Source organism: Anser anser (assembly GCF_964211835.1).
Source record: "Anser anser genome assembly, chromosome: 11".
NCBI lineage: Eukaryota > Metazoa > Chordata > Aves > Anseriformes > Anatidae > Anser > Anser anser.
The window spans coordinates 13,042,784-13,063,984 of record NC_139732.1 but is presented as its reverse complement, the minus strand read 5'-3'; the positions used below and the strand labels follow the sequence as shown (position 1 = coordinate 13,063,984).

At 59.1% G+C, this 21,201-nt stretch overlaps 1 protein-coding gene across 20 annotated transcripts; it reads right to left on the bottom strand.

Annotated features, from left to right (window-relative positions):
- Window positions 1–798: 798 nt before the first annotated feature.
- Window positions 799–19,753, bottom strand: KIFC3 (kinesin family member C3). Of its 20 annotated transcripts, none has more exons than XM_083852337.1 (23): window positions 18,509–19,661; window positions 17,606–17,723; window positions 13,255–13,381; window positions 12,399–12,909; window positions 11,719–11,810; window positions 11,425–11,621; window positions 8,345–8,410; window positions 7,820–7,963; window positions 7,497–7,736; window positions 7,049–7,222; window positions 6,725–6,872; window positions 6,516–6,646; window positions 6,297–6,408; window positions 5,944–6,125; window positions 5,735–5,839; window positions 5,291–5,421; window positions 4,360–4,483; window positions 3,723–3,852; window positions 3,410–3,639; window positions 2,748–2,882; window positions 2,553–2,661; window positions 2,177–2,205; window positions 799–1,972 (listed from the first exon to the last, which is right to left on the bottom strand). In XM_083852337.1, the coding sequence occupies exons 1-22, from the start codon at window positions 18,871–18,873 to the stop codon at window positions 2,201–2,203; spliced, it is 3,576 nt and encodes a 1,191-aa protein (XP_083708463.1). In that variant the 5' UTR covers window positions 18,874–19,661; the 3' UTR covers window positions 799–1,972; window positions 2,177–2,200. The 20 variants fall into 20 exon arrangements, with proteins under 20 accessions (XP_083708463.1, XP_083708464.1, XP_083708452.1 ...); XM_083852338.1 differs by having other exon boundaries at window positions 799–1,383; XM_083852326.1 differs by lacking the exon at window positions 2,177–2,205 and adding an exon at window positions 15,490–15,635 and having other exon boundaries at window positions 18,509–18,614.
- Window positions 19,754–21,201: the final 1,448 nt, after the last annotated feature.

Here is a 21,201-nt window from a genome sequence, read left to right as displayed (position 1 = left end):
CTTAAGTTGTGTCAAATGTCTCAGTCTCTTTAAGTGCTGTTCACTTTGGCATGGCTTCTGGCTGGGAGCGGATAGGGAAAGCGGGGCTCTGTGTTCTGTGTGCCTAGCAGGGCTCTAGAACTCACCTGGAAGGGTGAGTTTTCTCACCCTTCCTGTTGGGAGGCTGTGTTGAGTAAGTGGATACTGTGAGTAAGTGTTCACGCTCACCAGGTGTCTACCTGAAATGCTGTGGGAGGCTTTGCTCTGCTGGGTAGGTCCCAGCCCTAAGAGCAACATCAGCATTTGTGGATTGTCCTTCTCCCGGGCCTGATGAAGATCTCCTCCCCACCTGCTTTCCAGCAGGTTGCAGGGTAGTAGTGCACAGGTTAGGTGCTGCCTCCAAGCTTGTATGGCACTTTGTGCTTTTTCTGTGAAGCTATTAAGCCAGGTGCTAGTGTTTGAGGGAGGAGACCCGCTTCCGGGTGTATATATGGGAGCCAGCAGTAAAGCTGATAGTTCATCCATCCAACCATGGTCAAGTTTTAAGAAGACTGAAGGGCCTGACCAGCAGTTAAATACTAAATCTCTCACTAACTAAAGGAGGCTGATAGAAGCAATCTTTTTTTTTATTTTTTTGCCTTGCTGCCAGGCTTGAGCTGTTCCTGTCTGCCCTAAAACAGGTGGAAGAGGAGGGAGTTAATGGGTTTTTCCAGCAGAGCACCAAAGGAGATGCTGCAGGAGTAGGGAGGGAGCAAGCGCCCTCACAGAACAAGGCTCAAACACCCTCAAGGGAAATAACAGCAGCACAAGAGGACTGGCTTTAACAGTTTAATATAAGTTTTGTTATAAAACATGTTTTGTTTTTTAAATTAAAATACATAGAAAAATCTACTCTTACAAAAGACTAGATTTATTTCCCCCCCCAACTTTTTTTTTTTTTTAAGATTACAGTGTGGAAGTGTGACAGGAGATGGCCATGGCAGGAAGGATCCAGTCAGGTGTTTGCTGGAGAAGAAAGTGACCTGGGGCTGGCTGTCCCAGGAGGGGTGCAGGCTCTTGTGCTGCCTCCCCCCTGACCCCACCAGCTGCTGTCACGACACGTAAGCTAATAAGTCTGGGCTGGAGGTTTGTTTCGCACTTGTTTCTCATTCCACGACCATGTAAACGGGATATAAATATTTCAAACGCTTTCACCTTGACCACACTGTGATCGCTGTTGAGAAGACAACTGTTAAATAACTTTACAATAGCTTCCTTCAAGACTGCTAAGACCACACAGCTGCCACAAAACACGGGCAGACCCGCGCCTGCTCTTCCCTCCGTCTGGAGCTTCCCAGGGTGGGCCAGCATGGGACCCCAGCAGTTCAGCGCACGCACGGCCCTTTGTGCAACAGGGCTTGAAACCTATGGGGAAAGGAGTTGCTGGGCTTTTTCTAGCTTCAAATATGGGAAGTGCTGCTCCAGAAGATGCTGGGTGGGTGCCTGGCCGTAACATGAAGCAGGGCAGAACCTTGTTTCTGGGAGGCCAAGCACAGCCAAGCGCACCCCATGCCTCATTCTGTACCTCGGGACTGTGCCAGGCTCCTATAGCAGCAGCATCCCAGCTCGGTGAGGTGGGGACCACCCAGCTCCAGCTTGTGTGCGGTTCTGATCCCTCCAGCCAGATAGCACAGCTGTCCCAAAAAAGCTGGAGAGGTGGAGGGAGCACCCAGCAGCTTCCCACTCCCGATCCTGGCTAAAAGCATCCGTCCAGCAAGAAAGAAGTCACAGAGCTGCGTGTCTCATGGGAAGAGGTGCCATGGCAGGAAGGGATGCCACTACCCCCCCGGTCACGGATCCTGGTGGGTCCGGGGCACTGAGGTGGGCGAGGGGAGCGCACCAAAGCCTCCACCCTCTGCAGCCAGCAGCCAGCTCTCCAGCAAGCAGCCCAGTCTTGTAGCGGGCCTGGTGCTAGAAGCCAGCACCTGTCACACAGGGACTGGCCTCAGCTTCCCTGGGGGGAGACAGACACACGAGGGTCACGCCAGGCCAAGGGCACGGCCATCACAGCCCAAGCCCAAGCCCTCGCCAGCGGTGTTTCGGCAGGCCCCGCGTGAGCTGGTCCCACGAGCGTCCCTGCAAGTGGTGCAGCCCAGCACACCTGCCCTTGCAAGGCCGAAGCAGAGCCCTCCACCGGCTCCCAGGCACATACACTCACCTGGCAGCCACAGCTGCCCCTAATTCAGGCTGAAATTGAAGGGAAGAGAGGTTTAGCTGGGGGCACTGCTGCTGCCCCACAACATCACTGCCCCGGGTGTCCCACATGCAGCCAGAGCTGCCCGCAGAGGCTTTGCAACCCTGCACTGCCCTGTGCTGTGACAGGGTGCTCTCGGGGAAGTCCAAACCAGGCTCCTGACAGCTAATTAGCCATCAGTTAATGAGCTGATTACAGATCAGCTAGCTCCACTACACAGGCTTTGACTGCCAGCAGCTGGCTGGGACGAGGCTGGTGGTGGGGAGCGTCCTCTGCCAGAGGGATGCTGGTCAGGAGCAGCAGGGATGTGGAGCTGGGGCCGTGATGCCCCACCACCCACCTGAGGTCTGGAGCTTCCTGCGGATGGAGGTAGCACGGCCACTGGGTGGCCCTGGGCTGGGCGACGCATGGCCCCGGCTGGAGGATATTGCAGTCCCCGGCACGTCCCCCTGGGGAGAAGACGAGACATGGCCGTCAGTCAGCTCGTGCTTCAGGGGCAGCCAGAGAGGAAGGGTGCCAGCAGCACCTTGGTTACCTCCAGCTGCTCCTGGCTGGGCCAGGACGCCAGCTCAGCCTTGCGAGAGATGGGGCCGAGCTCCACAGAGCGAACCCTCTCGGCGAACTTCAGGGAACACAGCGTCTCGCTGGTGTTCTTCTCGGCGGGGGAGACCTGCAGCCAGCAGGAGCAGCAGCGTGTCACCCCACTAGCCACCCACACTCCTCCCAGGCTCTCCTGCCCCAGCTCTCGAGCATGGCAAATGCCACAGATGGCGGGGTCGTGCTATTATTAACCTGCCGCTCCTGAGACAGCCCTGTGCATCTGCACCCGAGCTATCATCTCAGCCAGACATATATCCCTGTCACCAACTGCCCCTGCTTTAGGGATAGCCAAGAAAACTACAGCAGGTGGCAGCAGTTCATGCATCCCCCAACTGTGCTTGGTGCGGCTGCAGGCAGTCATAGGGGCTGGGGGCAAAGGGCAAGGATGGAGCTACCAGAGCCCAGAGCCCTCCTGGCAAGAGGGGACAGGGAAACTCCTGCACGGCAGGCCATGCTGATAGGATGGCACGTGCATTCCCACAGGGAGGGAGGGATCAGGCCCAGCAGCAGGAAAAGGTGAGCCCCGTCCCCAGCAGGGTGAAACTGCTCCAATCAGCTGATTTCCATGCCACGCATGCCCTGGTCCCCAGCCCCTACCTGCACCATCATGAGGGTCTTGCTGTCCCCGCTGAGCGAGTCCTGCAGCAGGTAGGTCAGCTTGGAGTTGCGGAAGGGCACGTGGCCCTGCCGGGAGCGCAGGGCATAGATCACGTCCCCCAGTGCTGATAGCGACTTGTTGATGTACTGCGCCTCGCGGAGCCGGCTGCCCTCCGCGCCTGACCGCCCGACACGCTCCGAGCCGGCCAGGTCCACCAGGTTCAGCTTCCCTGGGAGCACAGAGCCGCACCACAGCTTTTGACGGTGCTGCCAGCCCCTGCCCAGATGCCCCGGTGACGGGTCCAGTACCCACCTGTGGTGCGCAGCCCCGTGCTGCGGTCGAGGCCGTGGACCGTGACGATGAGGAGAGCATGAGAGCGGGAGCTGTGCTCGTTCAGGTTGGTGCACTCCGTCACCCGCTTGACATGGCCAAACTCAAAGACCTTGGGGGAGAGAGGCGGTCAGGCCAGGCCTGCCCCAAGCCCCTCACAGCCCCTGCACCTGCCACCGCCTCCAGAGAGCTCTGAAAGGTGCCTAAGTCCATCAGGGTGACGAGTGCTCCTCCGGCCTCAACCCCAGTGATGCATTGGAGGCAGGTGGTGAATGGCAGCCAGGGCGAACCAGTGGTGGTTGGTATCCCGCTAATCCCCCCCCAGCCACCCAGGCCCCACATATTTATTTTTAGCACCCCTTCAACTCATGCAAAGAGCTGCTGCTCGTCTCATGGCAGGGTGTCGGCTGTATCCCACCCAGGGGTCTATTCTGGGCTCTTTCACTCCCCAGCACTTTGGAAATGCTTCTGAACCTGGGGTAACACCATACAGACCCCGGCAGAGCTTCCAGCTCCCTCCTGGTGTTGCCGTGAACCCAGTGGCAAATGCTAGCACGCCCTGAAGCCATCCTAAGGGGGGCTGCGCAGTAACTTGGTGCCACCCTCCTGCTCCCCTCACCTTGTTGATGTCCTCCACGCTCTGCACCCTGAACTCAGTCAGCCCGGGCACGTAGAGCTGCCCACTGCCATCAGGGCACAGCTTGATCTCCAGCTTCTCCTGGGGCTCCTTCCCCAGCAGGTCCCTGGGAAGGGAGCACCCATTACTGCCCCGCAGGCATGTCGTCCCCCCCCCCCCCCGCTGTGTGCCACTCTGCACGCGCACCCGCATTGCCAGTGCCCCCAGTACCCTGTTCCTGCCCTGTGGGAGCCACTTCCAGCTCTGACAGAGCCACTTCCTCCTGGGATATTTCGTAGCCAATTTATAGACCTCATCTCTCCCTGTCCCCACTGCTTTCCTGTGTGCCCGCTAGGTATGTGACGCGGAGCAGATGCGCGCTTGGGGCATCTTCGCTAGGGCCGTTGCTGGTCCCCGAGACGCTAGCGAGCACCAGCGGCTGCTGCCATCACCCCCCGCAGCTCCCAGCTTCCTCCCACTGTCAGCATCCAGGCAGGGCTGCGGGCAGGGAAGGGAAATGTTTCTCATTCTCTCAGCTCCCAGTGTGCAGTTTCTAAATATAACAGCCAGAGGCTGGGGAGCCAGGGGCACGGGGGAGGTGTTTCAAACCCGCCGGAGGAAGACAAGGCAGTAGTCAGAGCCAGAGGGAGCCCATATAAGCAGAAGGAGCTCAAGGGAGAGGGAGCTGGGAGTGGTCCCAGACAAGCTCTTTGAACGAGTGGCATGCACTGGGGAAAATAAATAAATAAATAAAAATCCTTACATGGCCAAATCCAGGGCCTAAGGCCCTGAGACTAAGATGCGCAGCCAAGGCAGAGCTGGCTCCCAAGCGCCGTGCCCGTGCCCCGTGGAGGTAAAGAACCGCGCAGCACGGCACCCCCCAGCAGAAAACTTCCAGCTGCCTGAGCCCCCGGCCCACCAGCTCCCGGCGTACCTGAGCGCCTCGTTGTAAATCTCAGCCACGCTGACGGTGATGGCGTAGTCCCAGTCAGATGCCTTGCTCCGCACCTCAGAGAAGAGCAGCTGCAGGGCCCGCTGGTTGATCCCCGGGTTTGCAGAGGTTCCCTGATAAATTGGGCAAGAAAGGGGGGGGAAGAAACAACCCGTTGTGCTTTTTTTTTTTAAGATGCGGCAAAGCAGAAGTAAAGCCCAGAAGCTGCAGCAACAGCCACTCTGAGCTGGGGCTGCAGAGACCACGCAGGGCACGGGCAGAGCTGGGGCAAGGTGGGGAGCCTCCGTGTGGTCACGTCCCCGATTCACCCCAGGACTGATCTAATGCCCAGCCTGGGTAAGCGAGGGCACCGAGACGCAGGGCACAGAGGGCAACGTGGGACAGGAAACCGAGGAAGAAGAGGAAGACAAAGCCAGGCAAAGTCACCTCCATTGTGTACGTTTTTCCTGCCCCTGTCTGTCCATAGGCAAATATGCAGACATTGTAGCCATCAATGCAGGAAGTAACCAGGGCCTGAACCTCTTGAAACACCTGTGGTGGACCAGGGAGCATTAAGGAGAAGTTGTCCACATCCCTCCGAGATGTCAGAGCTGCCACTGACAGCAGCACGTGGGCGCAGAGGTGACAGCACCCACCTCCTCCTGGGACGCCTGTGGTGGAAAGACCTTGTCCAGCTCAAAGGACACCTGCTTCCCCTTGTGCAGGAGGTGAAGGACGGCATCATCGTTGGCATCGAACGTCACCGCGTTGGCTGCCTCCGGACCCTCACCGTCCTCCTTAGTGATGGGACGGACCCGACCGAAGACGCGGATGTTTCCTTGGCGGGGAGCAGAGACAGCGTTGGCCCCGGTGCACCTCATTGCCCCGCAACACCCGGAGATGCCACCGAACACTGGGTGGGACGAGCACCACCTCACCCGGCATCTTCCCGAGGCCACCGGGGTGGGGGTGCAGGCCCCCTGCCAGGATCAGCCACCTCCCCATGCACCTTTCAGCCGCACCAGCTCATTGTGGCACTTCTTGCGGAGCTGCAGCTCTCGACGGTACTTCCGCAGCAGCTCCCGGTTGGTGTTGTTCACCTCCTCGATGGCCTGGCCGATCTGGGTGCGAGGGCGGCGGCTCAGCAACCCCCTTGCACTCCCACTGCTCCGCGTGGGGAGTGGAGACAGGGCGTGGAGGGGGGCAGCAGGGCCAACCCTGAGCTCACCTCAGCCCTGGCGCTCCGCAGGGTCTCCTGGAGGAGCAGGGGGAAGTCCCGGACCTGCCTCTTCAGGCTGTTGTAGTCATGGGTGAGGGTACGCAGCGCTGGCTGCAGCGTCAGCAGGTTGGTCCGGACACCTGTGGGCACAACCCGAGCGCGGGTGATGATGGGTGGCCCCAGCCCCACGAACCCCACAAGCCCAATGCCCTCCTCACCTGCCAGGTTTTCGTGCACCGCCTTCATCTCCACTTGGGCGCGGGAAAACGCCTCTTCAATGGCACGGTTTTTCTCATCCTCCATTGCCTGCATCTCCTCCAGCATCTGCCCGTGGGCCCGCTCCAGCTCAGACTCGTACATTGCAATCTGGGAGGGGGGTTGGTAGGGTGATGCCAGTGATGCACCCACTGCTGCACCACACAGCCCACCACAGCATGGCATGCTCAGGCACCCAGCCAAGGTGAAGCATGATGCAGGCAGGTGTTGCAGTGGCTTCACGTCTGGTTTACAACCGTTGCACTGCTACGGTTGGCTACCCATACCTGGGCCCGGAGCTGAGCTGCTGTCTTCTGGGAGCTCTGCAGCTGCTGCTCCATCTCCTTCAGCACCTGCCTCTGCATCCCCACCTGCTCCTGCAGGTACTGGTTTCGGGACTGGCTCTCTGACAAGGCCTGCTTCGCCTTGGTTGACTCCACCTCCACTGTCTTGATGATGTACTGAGGGAAACCACCCGGAGACGCTGCGCCAAGGGCCAGGGCTGCCCGTCCAGCAGCACCTGAGGGCCGGGACAGAGCCGGCATTGCCCCCGTAGGGCTAATTTACAAGGAGGGCTGCATTTAAGGGCAGCACAGCACCACCAACGCGCTCAGGCCAGGTGGGATTGGCAGCACCCACCAGACACAATTACACACCCAGCCTGTCTCCCCTTGCCCAGGCAGGAGACAGTCCCGGCCAGCTCGGGGAGCTGGTGCAGAGCCCCACACTGCTCACCTTTATCTGCTGGGGCTGGGACTTGAGGCTGGCGATGGTCTCCTGGCTGTCCCGCAGCCGCCGGCTGAGCCGCTCCTCCTCCTCGGCTCTCTCGGCCAGCGAGTCCTTGAGCCGCAGCTCCACCTCAGCCAGGCGGTTCGTCTTCTGCTGCACCTCCACGTCCAGCTCTGCCAGCTTGGCCCGTGCCTCCTCTGCCTCCCGCTGCAGCTGGGACAGCCGCTCCTGCAGCCCCGCGTTCTCCTAGTCCCGAGACAGCTCAGCTGAGGCCGCGGTGCCCACCGGCGCCCGCCGTCCCACCAGCACCGCCGCCACCAGGGACTCACTTGGAGGTGGGTGCAGCCCCTGCACTGTGCCTGCTGCCGCCGCAGCTCCCGCAGCTCCCCCTCACGTGCCTTCATCTCCTGCCGCAGGCGCTCGTTCTCGGCTGCCAGCAGGTCCCGGTGCTTCTCCAGGTCCGTGCCGCCCTGCTGGGGGGAGAGGTTGAGCCTGTGACAGGGAGCCCCCGTGGCTGGAGCCCCCCGTGACCAGGGGGATTTCGCTGCATGCCATGGGGTGGTGGCAGGGAGCCTTTGCCAAAAGTGCCCCGGCGCTGCCAGTCGCGGCATTGCATCGGGAAGGAAGTCCCACAGAAACAAACAGCCCTCAATTTCTCTCTTTCTTTCGCATGTGTAAATGGCAGCAGGACCCACACTGCAGCTCATGGAGGGGTTCGGGCCATACAGTCGTGCTGCTGATCCGGCCCCAGGTGCCGAGACCCCTTGCTCAGCTGGCACCTAATTCCGAAGACCTACCGCCCCAACCCCTGGGGACAAGGGGAACGCAACCAACCCCAACATCGGCGAGCTCACCAGCTCTGAGCGCAGCCTGCTGATTTCCTGGGCTTGGTCCAGGAGATTCGCCTTCAAGTTTTCAACCTGCCAACACAGGCCAGGTCAGCCAGGAGGGGACTTTTGCCGTTTCTTGGCTGCTTTCAGAGCAGCCCCCACGCTGCCAGCCCCCAGCCCTCTCCCACTCTGCTCTCTCGGGAGCGTTTTGCCTCCCAGGCTGCAGCACGGGGCAGAGCTGTGCCCCGGGCACACCGCTCCCACTGCCGGGTGCCAAAACGCGCAGCTGTCCCGCTCTGCTTCCCTGGGAAGGGTTTCTCATCCAAATATCCTGCATCGCACCTTATGTGCACCCTAATTTTCTGCCTTGCTCTGAGTGCCTGATTCACATGAGCTGATTAAAACAAGCGTTAATGAAAGGCTTGCTTCTCAGTTATACCACAGGTATAATTTGTCCACATCGAGTATTAGCAGAAAACATTATTAAAAAAATAGCAACATCTTTTGAGAGAAAAAATAAAGACCTATTCACAACTGTGTTTAAAGAACCAGAAGGACCTTGTCCTGCCCTTGCAATACGGTTTTACTTTGCCTTCTCTTTTATTACTGTTTTTTCTTTCTAGGAAAGTTATCTTGAGAGCAAGAGGGAGCAGGAGCTCCCCCAGAAGCCTGTGTATCTCAGTCCAGTGGGAGGATGCTCCCCACCATGTCGTCACTTGATCTGCCTGTCATGTGGGGACCATCCTGCCCTCCCCCAAAAAAACAGGCAAATTTCAGAAAATCCTCATTTTTTTGTGCAGGGAAGCGGAGGTTTCCATCTCTCCCAGCTCTTTCCTCCCTGCTGCAGAAGGCAGAGAGGCTCCTGAAAAAATATCACTGCAGTTACTCATTAACTGCTGCAGCGAGCGCTTTGCAAAGCCAGTGGCCTTGCAGGAAGCTGCAGACTTTGTTTCAAGGGGTTTGCTGTGTGCTCTGTGCCTCACACCAGGGACCCATCCTCATCCCAGTACCCGAGAGCTGGCGGCTGCACCAACAGTGGAGCATCGCCACCTCCCCAAAACTTGCCCTGGGGGTGCCAGACCTGGCTGCACACTTCGCTGCTGTTGTCCCCCAGACTTCCAGTCAGTCTCCCTGAGCCTGGAAGAGGCAGCGAGGAGCCACCATGCTGCCAAATCCCCCGCCCAGAGAGCAGGAGGTTATTGCCTCATCTGAGTAACCAGCCTTCTCTAAACAACCAGGCCTCCACGGACCATAATTTAGAAACTGCTGATTTATAACAAATGCAAATGCGCTCACATTGTGCTGTAATTAATTATGATAAGTTATTAAGCCACTCCCTTGCGGAGACGGCAACACAGCCAGCTGCTGGAGAGCACCCCCCACGCAGCCCCGTGTGCCCGCAAAGGTGCTGCCAGCTCAGCTCGGCACCGGGCTGCTCCCTGCTGGAGCCGGGACCCCCGCAGGGACCTGGGACCCCCGCAGGGTGGCTGCTCCACGCCAGGGGAAGCAGAGCAAGCACCAAGCACAGCGGCACCATCTCGCCCGTCCTCACGGATTGAGTGGGAAAACCTGATTCCCATATTCGGTAAGCTGCATTATGAAGATATTTTAAAAGCATTAATGTCCTCATCTCAGCCCTCACTCCGGCGTCTCACATCCCTTTCCCACTGAAGTTCAACTGTGTTTGGGAGGGGAGGGACGAGGACACCACCCCTCCAGCTTGGGTGCATCACAAGGACACGCGCAGTGAGCAGCCTGCCCGCCACCCCAGGGCCGCTCTCCGTGCGTGCTCCCAGCCCCAGCACCGTGCCAGGCGCACACACAGAGCCGCCCTTCCAAAGACTCGCGGACAAATACATCTTTAACAGCAAAAAAACCCAAGCCACAGAGCTGGGAAGGTGCTGGCCAGCAGCGCACCCAGCCATGGGCTGCCCAGCAGAAAGCTCATGCAGGTGAGGAGCTGCTCCCAGCGCGAGCAGCACCCCGAGACACTCCGTCCCCTACCTCCTCGGACATCTCTGGACGTATCCTGCTCTCCGGCGACAACAGGGACTCCTTGGCTGTCAGATCCGGCCAGAGGCATGGCCCGGCCATCCCCGAGCCTTTGTAATCCAGTTTCGTGCTGTGCTTTGGCTGGTGTTTGCCCTGCACCGTGTGTCCCCGGCCCCACCAGCTGCCTCTCCTGCGCCAGTGAGCTAGCTGATGGAGGGCCGGATCCTGACGGTGCTCACGCTTGTGTCATGCAGACTATGCCAACCAGATCCAGGACAATTACATCCACCTTTTTGACACCAGTGGAACAAGCAAAACCTGACTATAATAGCTTCCACAACATCCACATGCAAATCCCTTTATTAGCAGCCCTGGATTTCAATCTCCCTGTAATGAGCAAGGTCCTTGCACCAAGAGCTGCGTCTGAACTGGCGCAGGAAATATTTAGGGGTCAGCTCACCGCCGCTGAGACAGGGTTTCTGCCCACAGAGGCATGGCAAGGATTTTGCACTGACTCAAATATTTTTTACTCTCTGCTTGACACAATCTGATCCCTTCACCACTTTCCTCTTCTGAAGCATTCGACTCTGCCTTCACGGTCACTTCTCACTTCCTGACTTTTGAAAGTCACTAAAAGTAATCTGCTGGGTTGGTTTTACAAGCTTGTCCTGATGCAGATTTCTTGCAGCGGGGAGTCAGAGCTCTGCAGCTCCCCGGGCTGGCACAGCCCCCTCCTGCCAGGATGAGGCACCCCGAAGGAGCTGTAGGCACTTGCTGGCACCACCGCAGTGCCGCAGTAATACCAGTTAGGGGCTGCAAGCATTGCAAGGAAAGCACAGTGCAAGCACTGCAAGGAAGGCACAGCGCTGCTTGGCCAAGTGCTGGGCAGCCACAGAAGCTGCTGAGAAGCTCCTGACACCCGGATCATTGCCAACCATGTGAGCTGACCACAGCAGGGCCCTGCTGCTCACCCAGGCCCCAGGTGCATCTCTTGCCAAAGGTGCTGCCTCGGCTGGTGCACGCAAGAGCACCAAAAATCCTGCACTCCACCGAGTCGCGACCTGCAGCTGGAAACCCAGATCGTGCCCTCCACACCCCCAGCCATGCCATACCTGCCCTTGCAGCTGGACAGAGACGGCGAGCTCCTCGCTCTTCCGGGCAGCCAGTTTCTCCTGCAGAGCCAGCAGCTCCTCCTGCAGCCGCAGCTTCTCCTCCTGCAGGTGCGCCATGGATGCCACCACCTTCTGGATCACAGGGAAGGGACGTGGGGCCGGCAGGCTGGCGCGCTTCCCACTGCAAAACCTGCCCCCTGCAGTGGGAGCAAGCACAGGTGGGTTGGGAGCAGCCAGCCAGGGACTGCCTATGGGGAGGGACCGCCGTGGGTTGTGGTGGGGATGGGGACTCACAGGAGCACCGCGCGTCCAGGGTCTGCCTGTGCCACCATGCTGGCAAAGCTACACGAGTGTGACAGCACACTGGGAGCCAGAGCTGAGGGGTCCTGGGGGTAGGGAAGCAAACGCCAGCACACTGGCATTTCGGACAGAGGGATGTGGTGTTACGCTGAGATAAGCGACATCACGCTGAGATGAGCTCAGCGCACAGCTTAGACATGGTCACAGAGCGCACAGCACCAACCCCAGCTGGCTGGGCAAACAGCACGCCCCGCCACAAGGACCCTGAAACACGGCCGAGGCTCAAGGACTCCCTGCAGAGAAGGCAGGCAGGGACGAACCCTGCCTGGGAATCCCAGGCGAACCGCGCTTGGCATGTCCAGCAGCAGCTCCACTGATGCCCTCAGAGCACCCTGTGCCACAGCACAGAGCATCTGTCTGTGCCGCCCCTGAGGCTGCCGCGCGTGGACGTGCCGTGACCCAGCCCTGCTGCGTGATGACACGCTGCTGCCTCACACGGTTAACGACTGCTTTTACTACCGCGCTCTGAATCATCCTGCAGCACCACATCCTTTTTTTTTTTTTTTTTTCTGAATGAGCAGGTGCTGGTGGAAAAACAGTATGTGATCGTGTTATTAAAGACTGCATCATTATACACAAATATAATGGAAGCCAAATTAAAACTACACGGGCACCTTGAATGTCGACTCCAACACGCTGCTGCTGCAAGAGCATCTGTGGGAGCAGAGACAGCGGCCAGGTCCACATTACCTCTGCCACCAGCAGATGGATGGGTCCGAGCTTGGAGCCAGCAGCTAGAGGGCCATGGCCAGCTCCCTCTTGTTTTCCAACACACTTCAAAGTGCACTTGGAAAGAAAGACATCTCCAGGCCTCTGCCCAATACCACTTCCATGCAGGCTCCCTTCCTCCTGCATCCCCTTCCCTTCCCACCAGCCGTCTGCCCACAGAGGGAGCCCAGCCACACCGGGGCCACGCGCAGGAGCAGCTCCCAGGATGCGCCCCAACAAGCCCGGGCAATTCAGTCCTGATGGAGCGAGATGGGAAACCACGGGGATTAACCCATCCTGGCGCAGCCACGCCTGCTGCACGCACTTCCACGGCCGTTTCTCCCCAGCCATCGTCACCACAGTGCCCTGCAAAGCAGGAGCGGCCTTTACCTCGAGGTTGGTGATGGGCAGGGAAGCCTGAGAGCCCCAGGGGTGCGCATGGGAACAAATGACCACATGGAAAAGAGAGAATGGGATGGGGAACAGCCCACGTTACTTTCTGACCCCAAATTTTCCTTAGAAGAGAGGAAATAGCACTATTTTTGCTCCGTTGACCTGACTAAATAATCCATCGGGCACCTGGAGGCACCCAGCACGCAAGGTGCTGGCTGGTGTTGGATCGTCATCGAGAGACAGCCCCCTCACCTGGGGAGCACTGCTGCGCTCCTGTTTGCACGCGGGATGGGGAGAGCCCCCCAGCGTGTGTCCCCCCCAGCAGGCACACAGCCCTCTGCCCTGGCCACATCCCACGTGTCCCCTCACCGGCTTTCTCCAGGTTCATGGTGCAGGCTGCTTGCCCTGGCACGGTGGTGGCCAGCTGGTGGGGGGATGCTGGTGGCTCCTCCGTAGCCTCCGTCAGGGATGGGCACCAGCCCTTCTCCGGCAAGACCTGCATCCATGAGAAGAAACGGGCTCCTGTGACTCCTGTCCACCCCGTGCTGACCTCTCCATGCCATCCCACCAGGGCTGCCCCATCGCCCTGACCCTAAAACCTGGTACGCTCCCCAGGTGTGTGGTGGGGGCCCTGCTGAGGCACCCACTGGCAACCAGTGTTTCACTGAGTTTTTTGGGAGGCATGAGCACAGACCGGGTGGCAGAGGACAGAAAAGTGGGACTGGTCATGCCAGGGAAAAGCCAAAGCCCTTGACTGCAGCAGGTAGTGTTGACCTACAGCTGCAGGCTGGGAGTACCTGTGGCTGCAGCTAGGAGAGTCAAGTTGATAAGAAAGAGGGGGACAAAAACCAAATGTAAGCCGGAATTAGGTCAGCACAGCAAGTGAGTGCCAGGAGCAAAGCTCTGATTCCTCCAACCCCTCTGGCCTGACAGGGCTCGATGCAGGCTGGTTTCTCCATCCCTCTCCTGCTGCTTTGTCCCAGTCAGCTCCAGTGACCTGCTGTGGGTGTCCAGGACATCCCAGGACACCATCCCCTCAAGGGGATGTCAGGTGGCTGCAGTGATGCCTGGCCTTCCAAACCACTCACAGGTCCTCTCCCCATTGCTTGGGCACTGCAAAGCATCATTAGATTGTTCCACATCTCCACTCTCCCGAGTATTTTTGTCAAGATGAACTTATCAAGTTGCCTGCAGATCTGCCCATAAACAACTGTTTCCATCACCTTGATCATTCAGTTGTTGTCTATATTCTACATGGCCTTAGAAAAAGGCTGTGGCTTGCACACAGCATTGAACATGAAGTTCTGGGGCCTTTATGGAATATTGTGCTAGCCCACGTGAAGCACAAGCACCCTGGGCTCTGCACCAGCAGGTCACACTACACGTTCGTTTCTCACTTGCAAGCCCTTGCTCATTTGCCACGAAGTGCCAGTGAGAGGCAACCCATGAGATGGAGCATGGCTTCCAGCTCTGATAAAACTGAGGAAGAAATCTGGAGGGGGATAGGGAAAAAGAATACAGGGAAGGTAAAAAAAAAAAAAAAATCTGGGTCTATTGTACGAATCTGCATTCATTGGATTGCAGGAAAAAAATCTGGATTGCAGGAAAAAAAATTTAATGCCTTCATTAAAAAAAGCTTTAGTGGAATGGATGCTTCTGCAAAGGTATGCCGCTGATCAGCTGAGCTTGCATTATTGTTCCCCTGTCCCGGTCAAAAGTTCCTTTTCTTACTTATATCTTATCTAGGAGCACGTGGCATCACCTGCCAGTGAGCAACATCAAAGAAACACGTCTCGCCCTGGCAAATGCACCGCGGTGAATACTCATTACACACAACATGCTTCTGAAATGATTTAGGAGGTAGCAACAGCACCCAGGCAGGAGCCAAGACTGGAGCAGCTGCATTTCTGAGGTGTCTTTCACTTGAAGCTCCAGAAGGCTTCTGCTGGAGGGAATTCAAGTCTCATTCAAGGCCGGTGTGAGATAACAAGGTGTTTTCCTTCTTTTCAAAGGAGGAGAATTTAAATGAGTTGCCTGAAGTCCAAAATGAACTGGTGACAGCAACATAAACAGGGTCCTGGTGTCAGGACACCGTCCTCTGCCACTGCCTGCCCTCCATCTGCTCTCCTCTTCCTCCTCCTCCCGGCAAACACTGGCACAGGGCAGGCAGAGATCTCCCTCCCGCCTGGAGTTCTTCCAGCTACCTAGCCCAGGAACAGCACAGAAGATGTTACTCTGGGTTTTTCCCCAGCATTTTCAATGCCTTCAGACTTTCCAGAGAGCTGGGACACTGTTTCCACACCACGTCCCTCACCAGCGCAACACGTGAGGACTAAAGCAAAGGGCCACAAGGAATTGTTCTGAAAAGGGCTGAGAGGGGGGAGCCTTCACACCGCCCCAAATGGCAGAGCTGCCACATACATCCACGCTCCCTGTGGAGCCAGGCAGGATGCGGGATGCATGCTCGTTTGCCAGGCCCAGCCATGCGCAGGCTGTTGAGATGTCTGGGTGTCCATCCCTGCTGGGGAACCCACGCTAGTGGGGAGAGCTGCACATTTTTGAGATGTGTTTGCCCACCCCTGCACTGAATCAAGCACTTCTTACCTGGAGGGCCAGGCAGACACCGCGTGGGTTTGCAGAGTCTGACCAGCTCACACCAAAGATTTTATGCTGGACCAGCACAGCCAACAGAGGGACCTGGGCAGAGAACTCCTCTTCGCTCCCAGCGACGAGCACGTCCTGCCTGCGTCCTGAGACAGGGCAAAAAATTACCCAAGGGTGGACACCCCACAGGGACAGACACGGTCTGTCTGCCCCAGCCGTGCTCTGCCAGCCCAGCTCCCCCCTGCCAGCCCGCACTGTACTGGAAAGGGGAGACCTGCACGGGTGCTCCCCGCAGCCACCTGTGGGGGACGGCGGCTGGGAGCCCCTCCAGGCTTGGCAGCCCCCACTGTGGGTGCTGGGTGGCAGGAGCTGGGCAGCGCCGAGCAGCCAGGCTCCTCGCTGGCTCCTTGCTGCATGTGCCTCTTGGAGAAAACAAGCGCCATAAAAGCCCTCAGTGATACTAAAAATGTTGGCAGCGTTAAATAGAGAAACGAGCCCTTCAGGGTAAGACTGGTTGCCAACAACTTGTACAGCAGTAATGGAGATTCAGGCTGTGTCCTCCTGCATCCTTACAGAGCTCTGCAGGGAAGACAGACCCAGGCAAGCTCCGCTTTGCAGTGCCCCAGATGCCTGACCTGTCCTCTGCCAGCAGCCCCCCCAGGACACCAGGGACACCGGCATCCCCTTCCCATCTCTGCCCCTTGTCCAGTCACTTGGCTTCCTGTGACGCTATCTCTGAAAAGCTGCCAAACCCAGTTTGCATCACCAAAACCGGACAGACGGACCCTGCCAGGGTGAGCTCACTCCACTGCCCCCAATGTTTTTTTATTTGTCATGCAACCAAGCCCAAGAGGAGGCACGGTGGCAGTGTTTGAGTCAATCAGAAGGAAAACAAGATCTCAAGGAGTGGTTTTTTTTGCTGTCCGTGTGCTCATCTGCTACAGGAAAAGTGACTGGCAAGGACTAAGCCACGGCAAGGCCATGGTGCTGAGGCCAGGGGAAGGGAATCTCTTCAAATACCCTGGGGACCCTGCACACCCACAGCAGGGTACTCCCGGGAGTGAAGAGAGCCCCGAGCCAAAACCACGTGCCAGCATCCTCCCACCCACCAGCCTCAAGCACCCCTGCTGCAGGCAGCCAAACAGCTTCTCCGGCTGGCAGGAAAAAATCAGGTAAAACCCCACTAATGCAGTTTCTCCCCTAAAATCATCAGGAGGCACTTGGGCCGCAGCTGGAAGCAGTGTCTGGATGGAGAAGTGCTTGGCCTTTCAGTTCGTCAGTCTGCACTTCATCTTTGTCTCTAATTAGCCATAACACTTCATCCATGCTGTGAAAACTGAGCATTTCAAAAGTGCTTGCAGATGCCCAGACAAAAGGCAAAGGCACGCGCTGAGCTCACGTCCCTGCCTTCGGCCAGGCCCGGGGAGAGGCAGCCGCAGCCAGCGCTCACGGGAAGGACGAGGAGCCCCACGTCCAGCACCTCGATGCCCCGACGGGCACGGCCGCGGCCGTCCCAGCAGCATCCCTGCGCCCTCGAGCAAGCGGTGCCCGGCTAAACCACCGCCAGCGCTCCGCAGCACAAAGCCCTGAGGACGCGGGCGTTTCAGCCCCTTTGTGGAAAGCCAGGACCACGGCACGGGAAGAGCTGTCGCTGACGGTGGCTGCAGGCCCCGGCACGCAGCCGCCCGCCTGCACGGTGGCTCAGCTTTTCGGGGAGCGAGCGTCGGGCCGAACTCACCTACGTGGTCTGCGCGCCGCGGGGGCACGGCGAGCCCTTCCAAGGAGGCGAGCCGAAGGCTGAGCTGGGGCCCTGCACGTTTCCCGCCGTGTTTTGCCCCTGTCTCTTTCTTACATTTTAACCATTAACCTTTCCGCCCGGGCTTCCTACTGGCGGGCCGGGAGGGAACCGAGGCACCCCTCCGCTCGCCCTCTGCCTTGCCGAAAGCTCGCGCCCGCTTCCGAGCCCGTTTCTCAACCCCCCCGGCCCCAGCCAGAAAGCAATGTGAAAAATGCAGGCTCGCTGCTTCCCGGCCTCTCCTTGCCCGAGCGTGACAGAGGGCGGGGGCGCGGGCGGGCCGAGCCCGGCGGGCAGGGCGAGCGGCGGCGCGGCACTCACCGTCTGGCCGAGGGTCCCGCTTCCACGCAGCTCCCGCAGAGGCGGCGGGTCCCGGAGCCCAGCTCCTGCGGGCTGCGAGCATGGCACGGGGGTCCCGAGCACTGCGGCACCGCGGCGCCTGCGGGGAAGCGCGAGGAAATCCGGCTCGGGCTGCCCGCGGCTCCGGCCGCAGGTACTCCGAAAGCCCAGGGGACAGCGCCGGAGCGAGCCCGGGAAGCGGTAACGTCCCCGCCGCTTCCCAGCCCCGTGCCGGGTTGCCTCGGTGCGGATTTCACTCCTGGGGACGCTGCACGGAAAGCCCCGGGCTCGCCGAGCGCACCCAGCGGACGTTACATAAACCGTGCCTGTAATTAACGTGCTCCGCTCCGCACCCCTTCCAGGCCGCCCGGGCTTTGCTTTGTTTTAAACTCCGGGACTACGGGCAGCCCCGGCAGCACCCCACCCCCCCGCCGCCCCAGCCGCCGCCCTGCCCCAGCCGCTGCGGAGCCGCGCCGGGAGCACCGGGAGCACCGGGAGCACCGGGCCGCAGGAGGCCCCCAGACCCGGTGCCGGCGGCGCTGCCCACCGCTGGCTAACGGGGAAGCGAGCTGGGCGCTCCTCAGCCCCGCAGACAAAGGAATGCCCGGCCCGGCCCGGCTCGGCTCGGCTCGGCCCCCCGCCGCTACCGGTGCCGGTGCCGCTGCCGGTGCCGCCCCGCGGGGCCGCTCACCGGGCGCGGGGTGCCGGCGGGACGCCCCCTCCCGCTCCCGCTCCCGCTCCCAGCCCCGTCCCCGCCCTCCCGGGCACTCGGGCGACGGAAGCGGCGAGCTCCGCCCCGGTGCTCGTTGCCGCGGCAACCCCTGAAGCCCCCCCCCGACGGGCGGCGGGGACGGGACCTTCCCACCCCCCCCCCCCGGGGCGCACCGGCAGCCCCGGCCCCGAGCCCTCGGCCTGTCCCCGGCGCCCCGGGGCCGCCCCGGCCGCGAAGGGCGCGGCCCCAGGCTGCGGTGGAACGGGCCCTGAAGGAGCAGCCGGGCTGTGAGCGGAAAATAAATGCGTCTCCCCCGCCGGCCTCGCAGGCCCGAGGTCCCCGGGAGGTGCCCGGTGCCGGTGCTGCCCCCGCCGCCAGCCCCCAGCGGTGCCCCGAGGACTTGGATTTCAAGGGGAAAAAATCCAGCTTCTAACCCGTGCGTGTACGGAAAGAGGCGTGATGTGCCCCGAGACCCCTCGGCAGGCCCAGCTGTCAGAAAGTGAATAAAAAGTTCTGCTTTAGCCATCTTTATACACATTTCTGGTGTGAGATTTGTATCTACCTGTCCGTATAGCGCATAGGATTATCATGTTAATGCCTGTTTTGGGAGATGCGTGTTACTCGTGACTCATTAATGGTAATTAACTGGCAATACCAGATATTCCCCGCAGCAGGACGCAGCCATGGTCACTTCGTGCCGATGGCCTGTGCCAGCAGCAGCCCCGCGCTGCCCCACGCCGCCGTCTGCCTCCCCAGCGCACCGCGGCACACCAAGTCACCATTGCGCCCCAAAATCCGTGGGCCCTGCGCTGGCCTCTCCCCGCGCCCGGTGCCTGGGACCCTGCTGAGGGTGGGCTGCTGGCCCGGGCTGGGTGCCGAGCAGGAGCAGGGGCACGGGGGTGCTGTGGTGGCAGCGTCCCTCGCAGGTCTGGGCTGGCAAAGTGCCCACGGAGCCCAGGGGGATGGAAGCAGGGAGGCGTTTTGTCACAGCCCTGCACTGCCGGAGAGGGGAACGCTGCTCCGCCCGGCGCTGGGAAGCAAGGGGTGAGCTCTTGTTGTGCCAGGAGATCGAGCAGACATCCTCCACCTCCCATGCTGCTGTGCTAAATTGTAGTATTTCACATGTCTGGGCGCTTTTGGAGCAGGGTTTGGCCTCATCCCTTCATGGCTCCATCCCGGCACCACCCTCTTGGGCTTCCGCCCCTGCCAGCACCACGAGGCAGGCTGCCCCAGCCTGGGGATGGGAAGAGCGGGACCGCTGGTGGGGCCAGGCTGCGCTGTGAGAGACATCTTGGCTCAGCGCTGCCACCGCCGATCCTGGCGCTGCCTCCACCTCTGTGCTGCAGATGCCTGCGCAGAGTGCAGAAGGAAAAAAAACAGGGAAAACCTCCCAGCCGCTGCAAAGCGGTGCCTCCCATTTCCTTCAGCTGAGCTTTATTCGTGTTCCCAGCGCAGCGCCCTCGGAGTGGGCACGTGTGTGTGTCCAGGTGTGTGCACATGTGCTCACATGCATGTGTGCACACGCACGTACAGATGCGCACATACGAGCCCCCAGCAGCGCAGTGGGTGAGGTGCAACGCAGCGCTGAGCAAAGGCTCTGCACTCCCCCACACCCTCCCTCGCTGCCAGCTGCAGCAGAGCCGAGCATCCCCTGCTCTGTCTGTCTGTCTCCACCGAGCTGGGGGGCATGTGGCCACCACCCCAAGCCCCGTGGAAGGCTGTCACGCGTTGCTCTGTGCTGCTGTGCTGCAAGCCCAGGGACAAGAGAATATTAATTAGGAGCACATATTACTGATTTCGTTGGAAGCGATTTGCAAAGCAGTGCAGGTAATTAAAGGGGTTGCTGAGCTAAACAGGATACGCTTGCTCAGGAGGCTCTGGGGAAGGCTGAAGGGGGGCAGTGCTCAGGCAACGCTGGGTGCATTCCCCCAGTGCTGCCTCACCTGCATTTCTTTCAGATAGAGCTGGGATGGGCGATGGGCTGGACTTGGGACTGCTCAGCACCCTCTGGTTGCTAATTGCGAAAGAAACATGCAGACTAGGCTAAGGCACAGCAAGTCTGTTGCCAGCAGAGTGAAAGTAACTCATGTAAATCATATGCAGCATGCACAGCCTTGTCATGAATACTAAATCTGAAGAGACGAGGAACAATTAGTTGTGATGATTTGCATAAATATACTGTTATCTGTGCAGTTCCTTCGTCTGGTTTGGCGATAATATTGACAGACGAAAAGTTACTTTATACATTCCAATAGCAACTGTAATTCCATCTTGTCATTGACTTAATTTATGAGCTGTAAGGGTAAAATAATGTTTATGTAAATCACTTTAACCAGTAAGTAATTTCCTGCCTTTTGAATGCGTCAGGTTTTTAATGGTATTGCAATTATGCAATGCACATAAGTTGTATCAATTACATTAAATAAGTCTAAATTAACAAGGCATATCTGTGAATTTCCCCAGTTCAGAAAAATAACTCAGTGAATAAGCATGTAGCAAAATCTGAAATGGTGTTTTGTACCAGCAGCAACATTCAAAATGTCAGCTGCTGGCACTAAAAAGCTGCCCCCACCATCCTGGGGCCAGTTTTAAGAGGGGAAGGTGAGGCCCAGAGGCCCCGTGCACCAGTGACAAGTCCTGGTGTATGTGCCAGTCAGATAAAGCTCAGCCTGAAGGGGAATGTTATTTGGGGCTGAACTCTTAAAAAGCCAGCCTACATTCGGCAGCCTTTGTAGGGCTCTTCCCTTTGAGATCCCGCCATCGCGGTACAGGCACGTTCACCACCCTGCAGCTGGGGTGTCGTGAGCGTGGTGGAGGATGCCATGTGGCATCGTATTTTCTGATAGCAGGGGACTCCTGCGCAGGG

Coding starts and splice junctions, on each gene's coding strand:
- KIFC3 (XM_083852324.1), bottom strand. CDS start 18,873: ATGTGTATAAAGATGGCTAAAGCAGAACTTTTTATTCACTTTCTGACA. Junction 11,811..12,398: donor TGTTGGAGTCGACATTCAAG/GTGCCCGTGTAG, acceptor CCCTACCCCCAG/GACCCCTCAGCTCTGGCTCC. Junction 2,662..2,747: donor CCAGCCAGGAGCAGCTGGAG/GTAACCAAGGTG, acceptor TCTTCTCCCCAG/GGGGACGTGCCGGGGACTGC.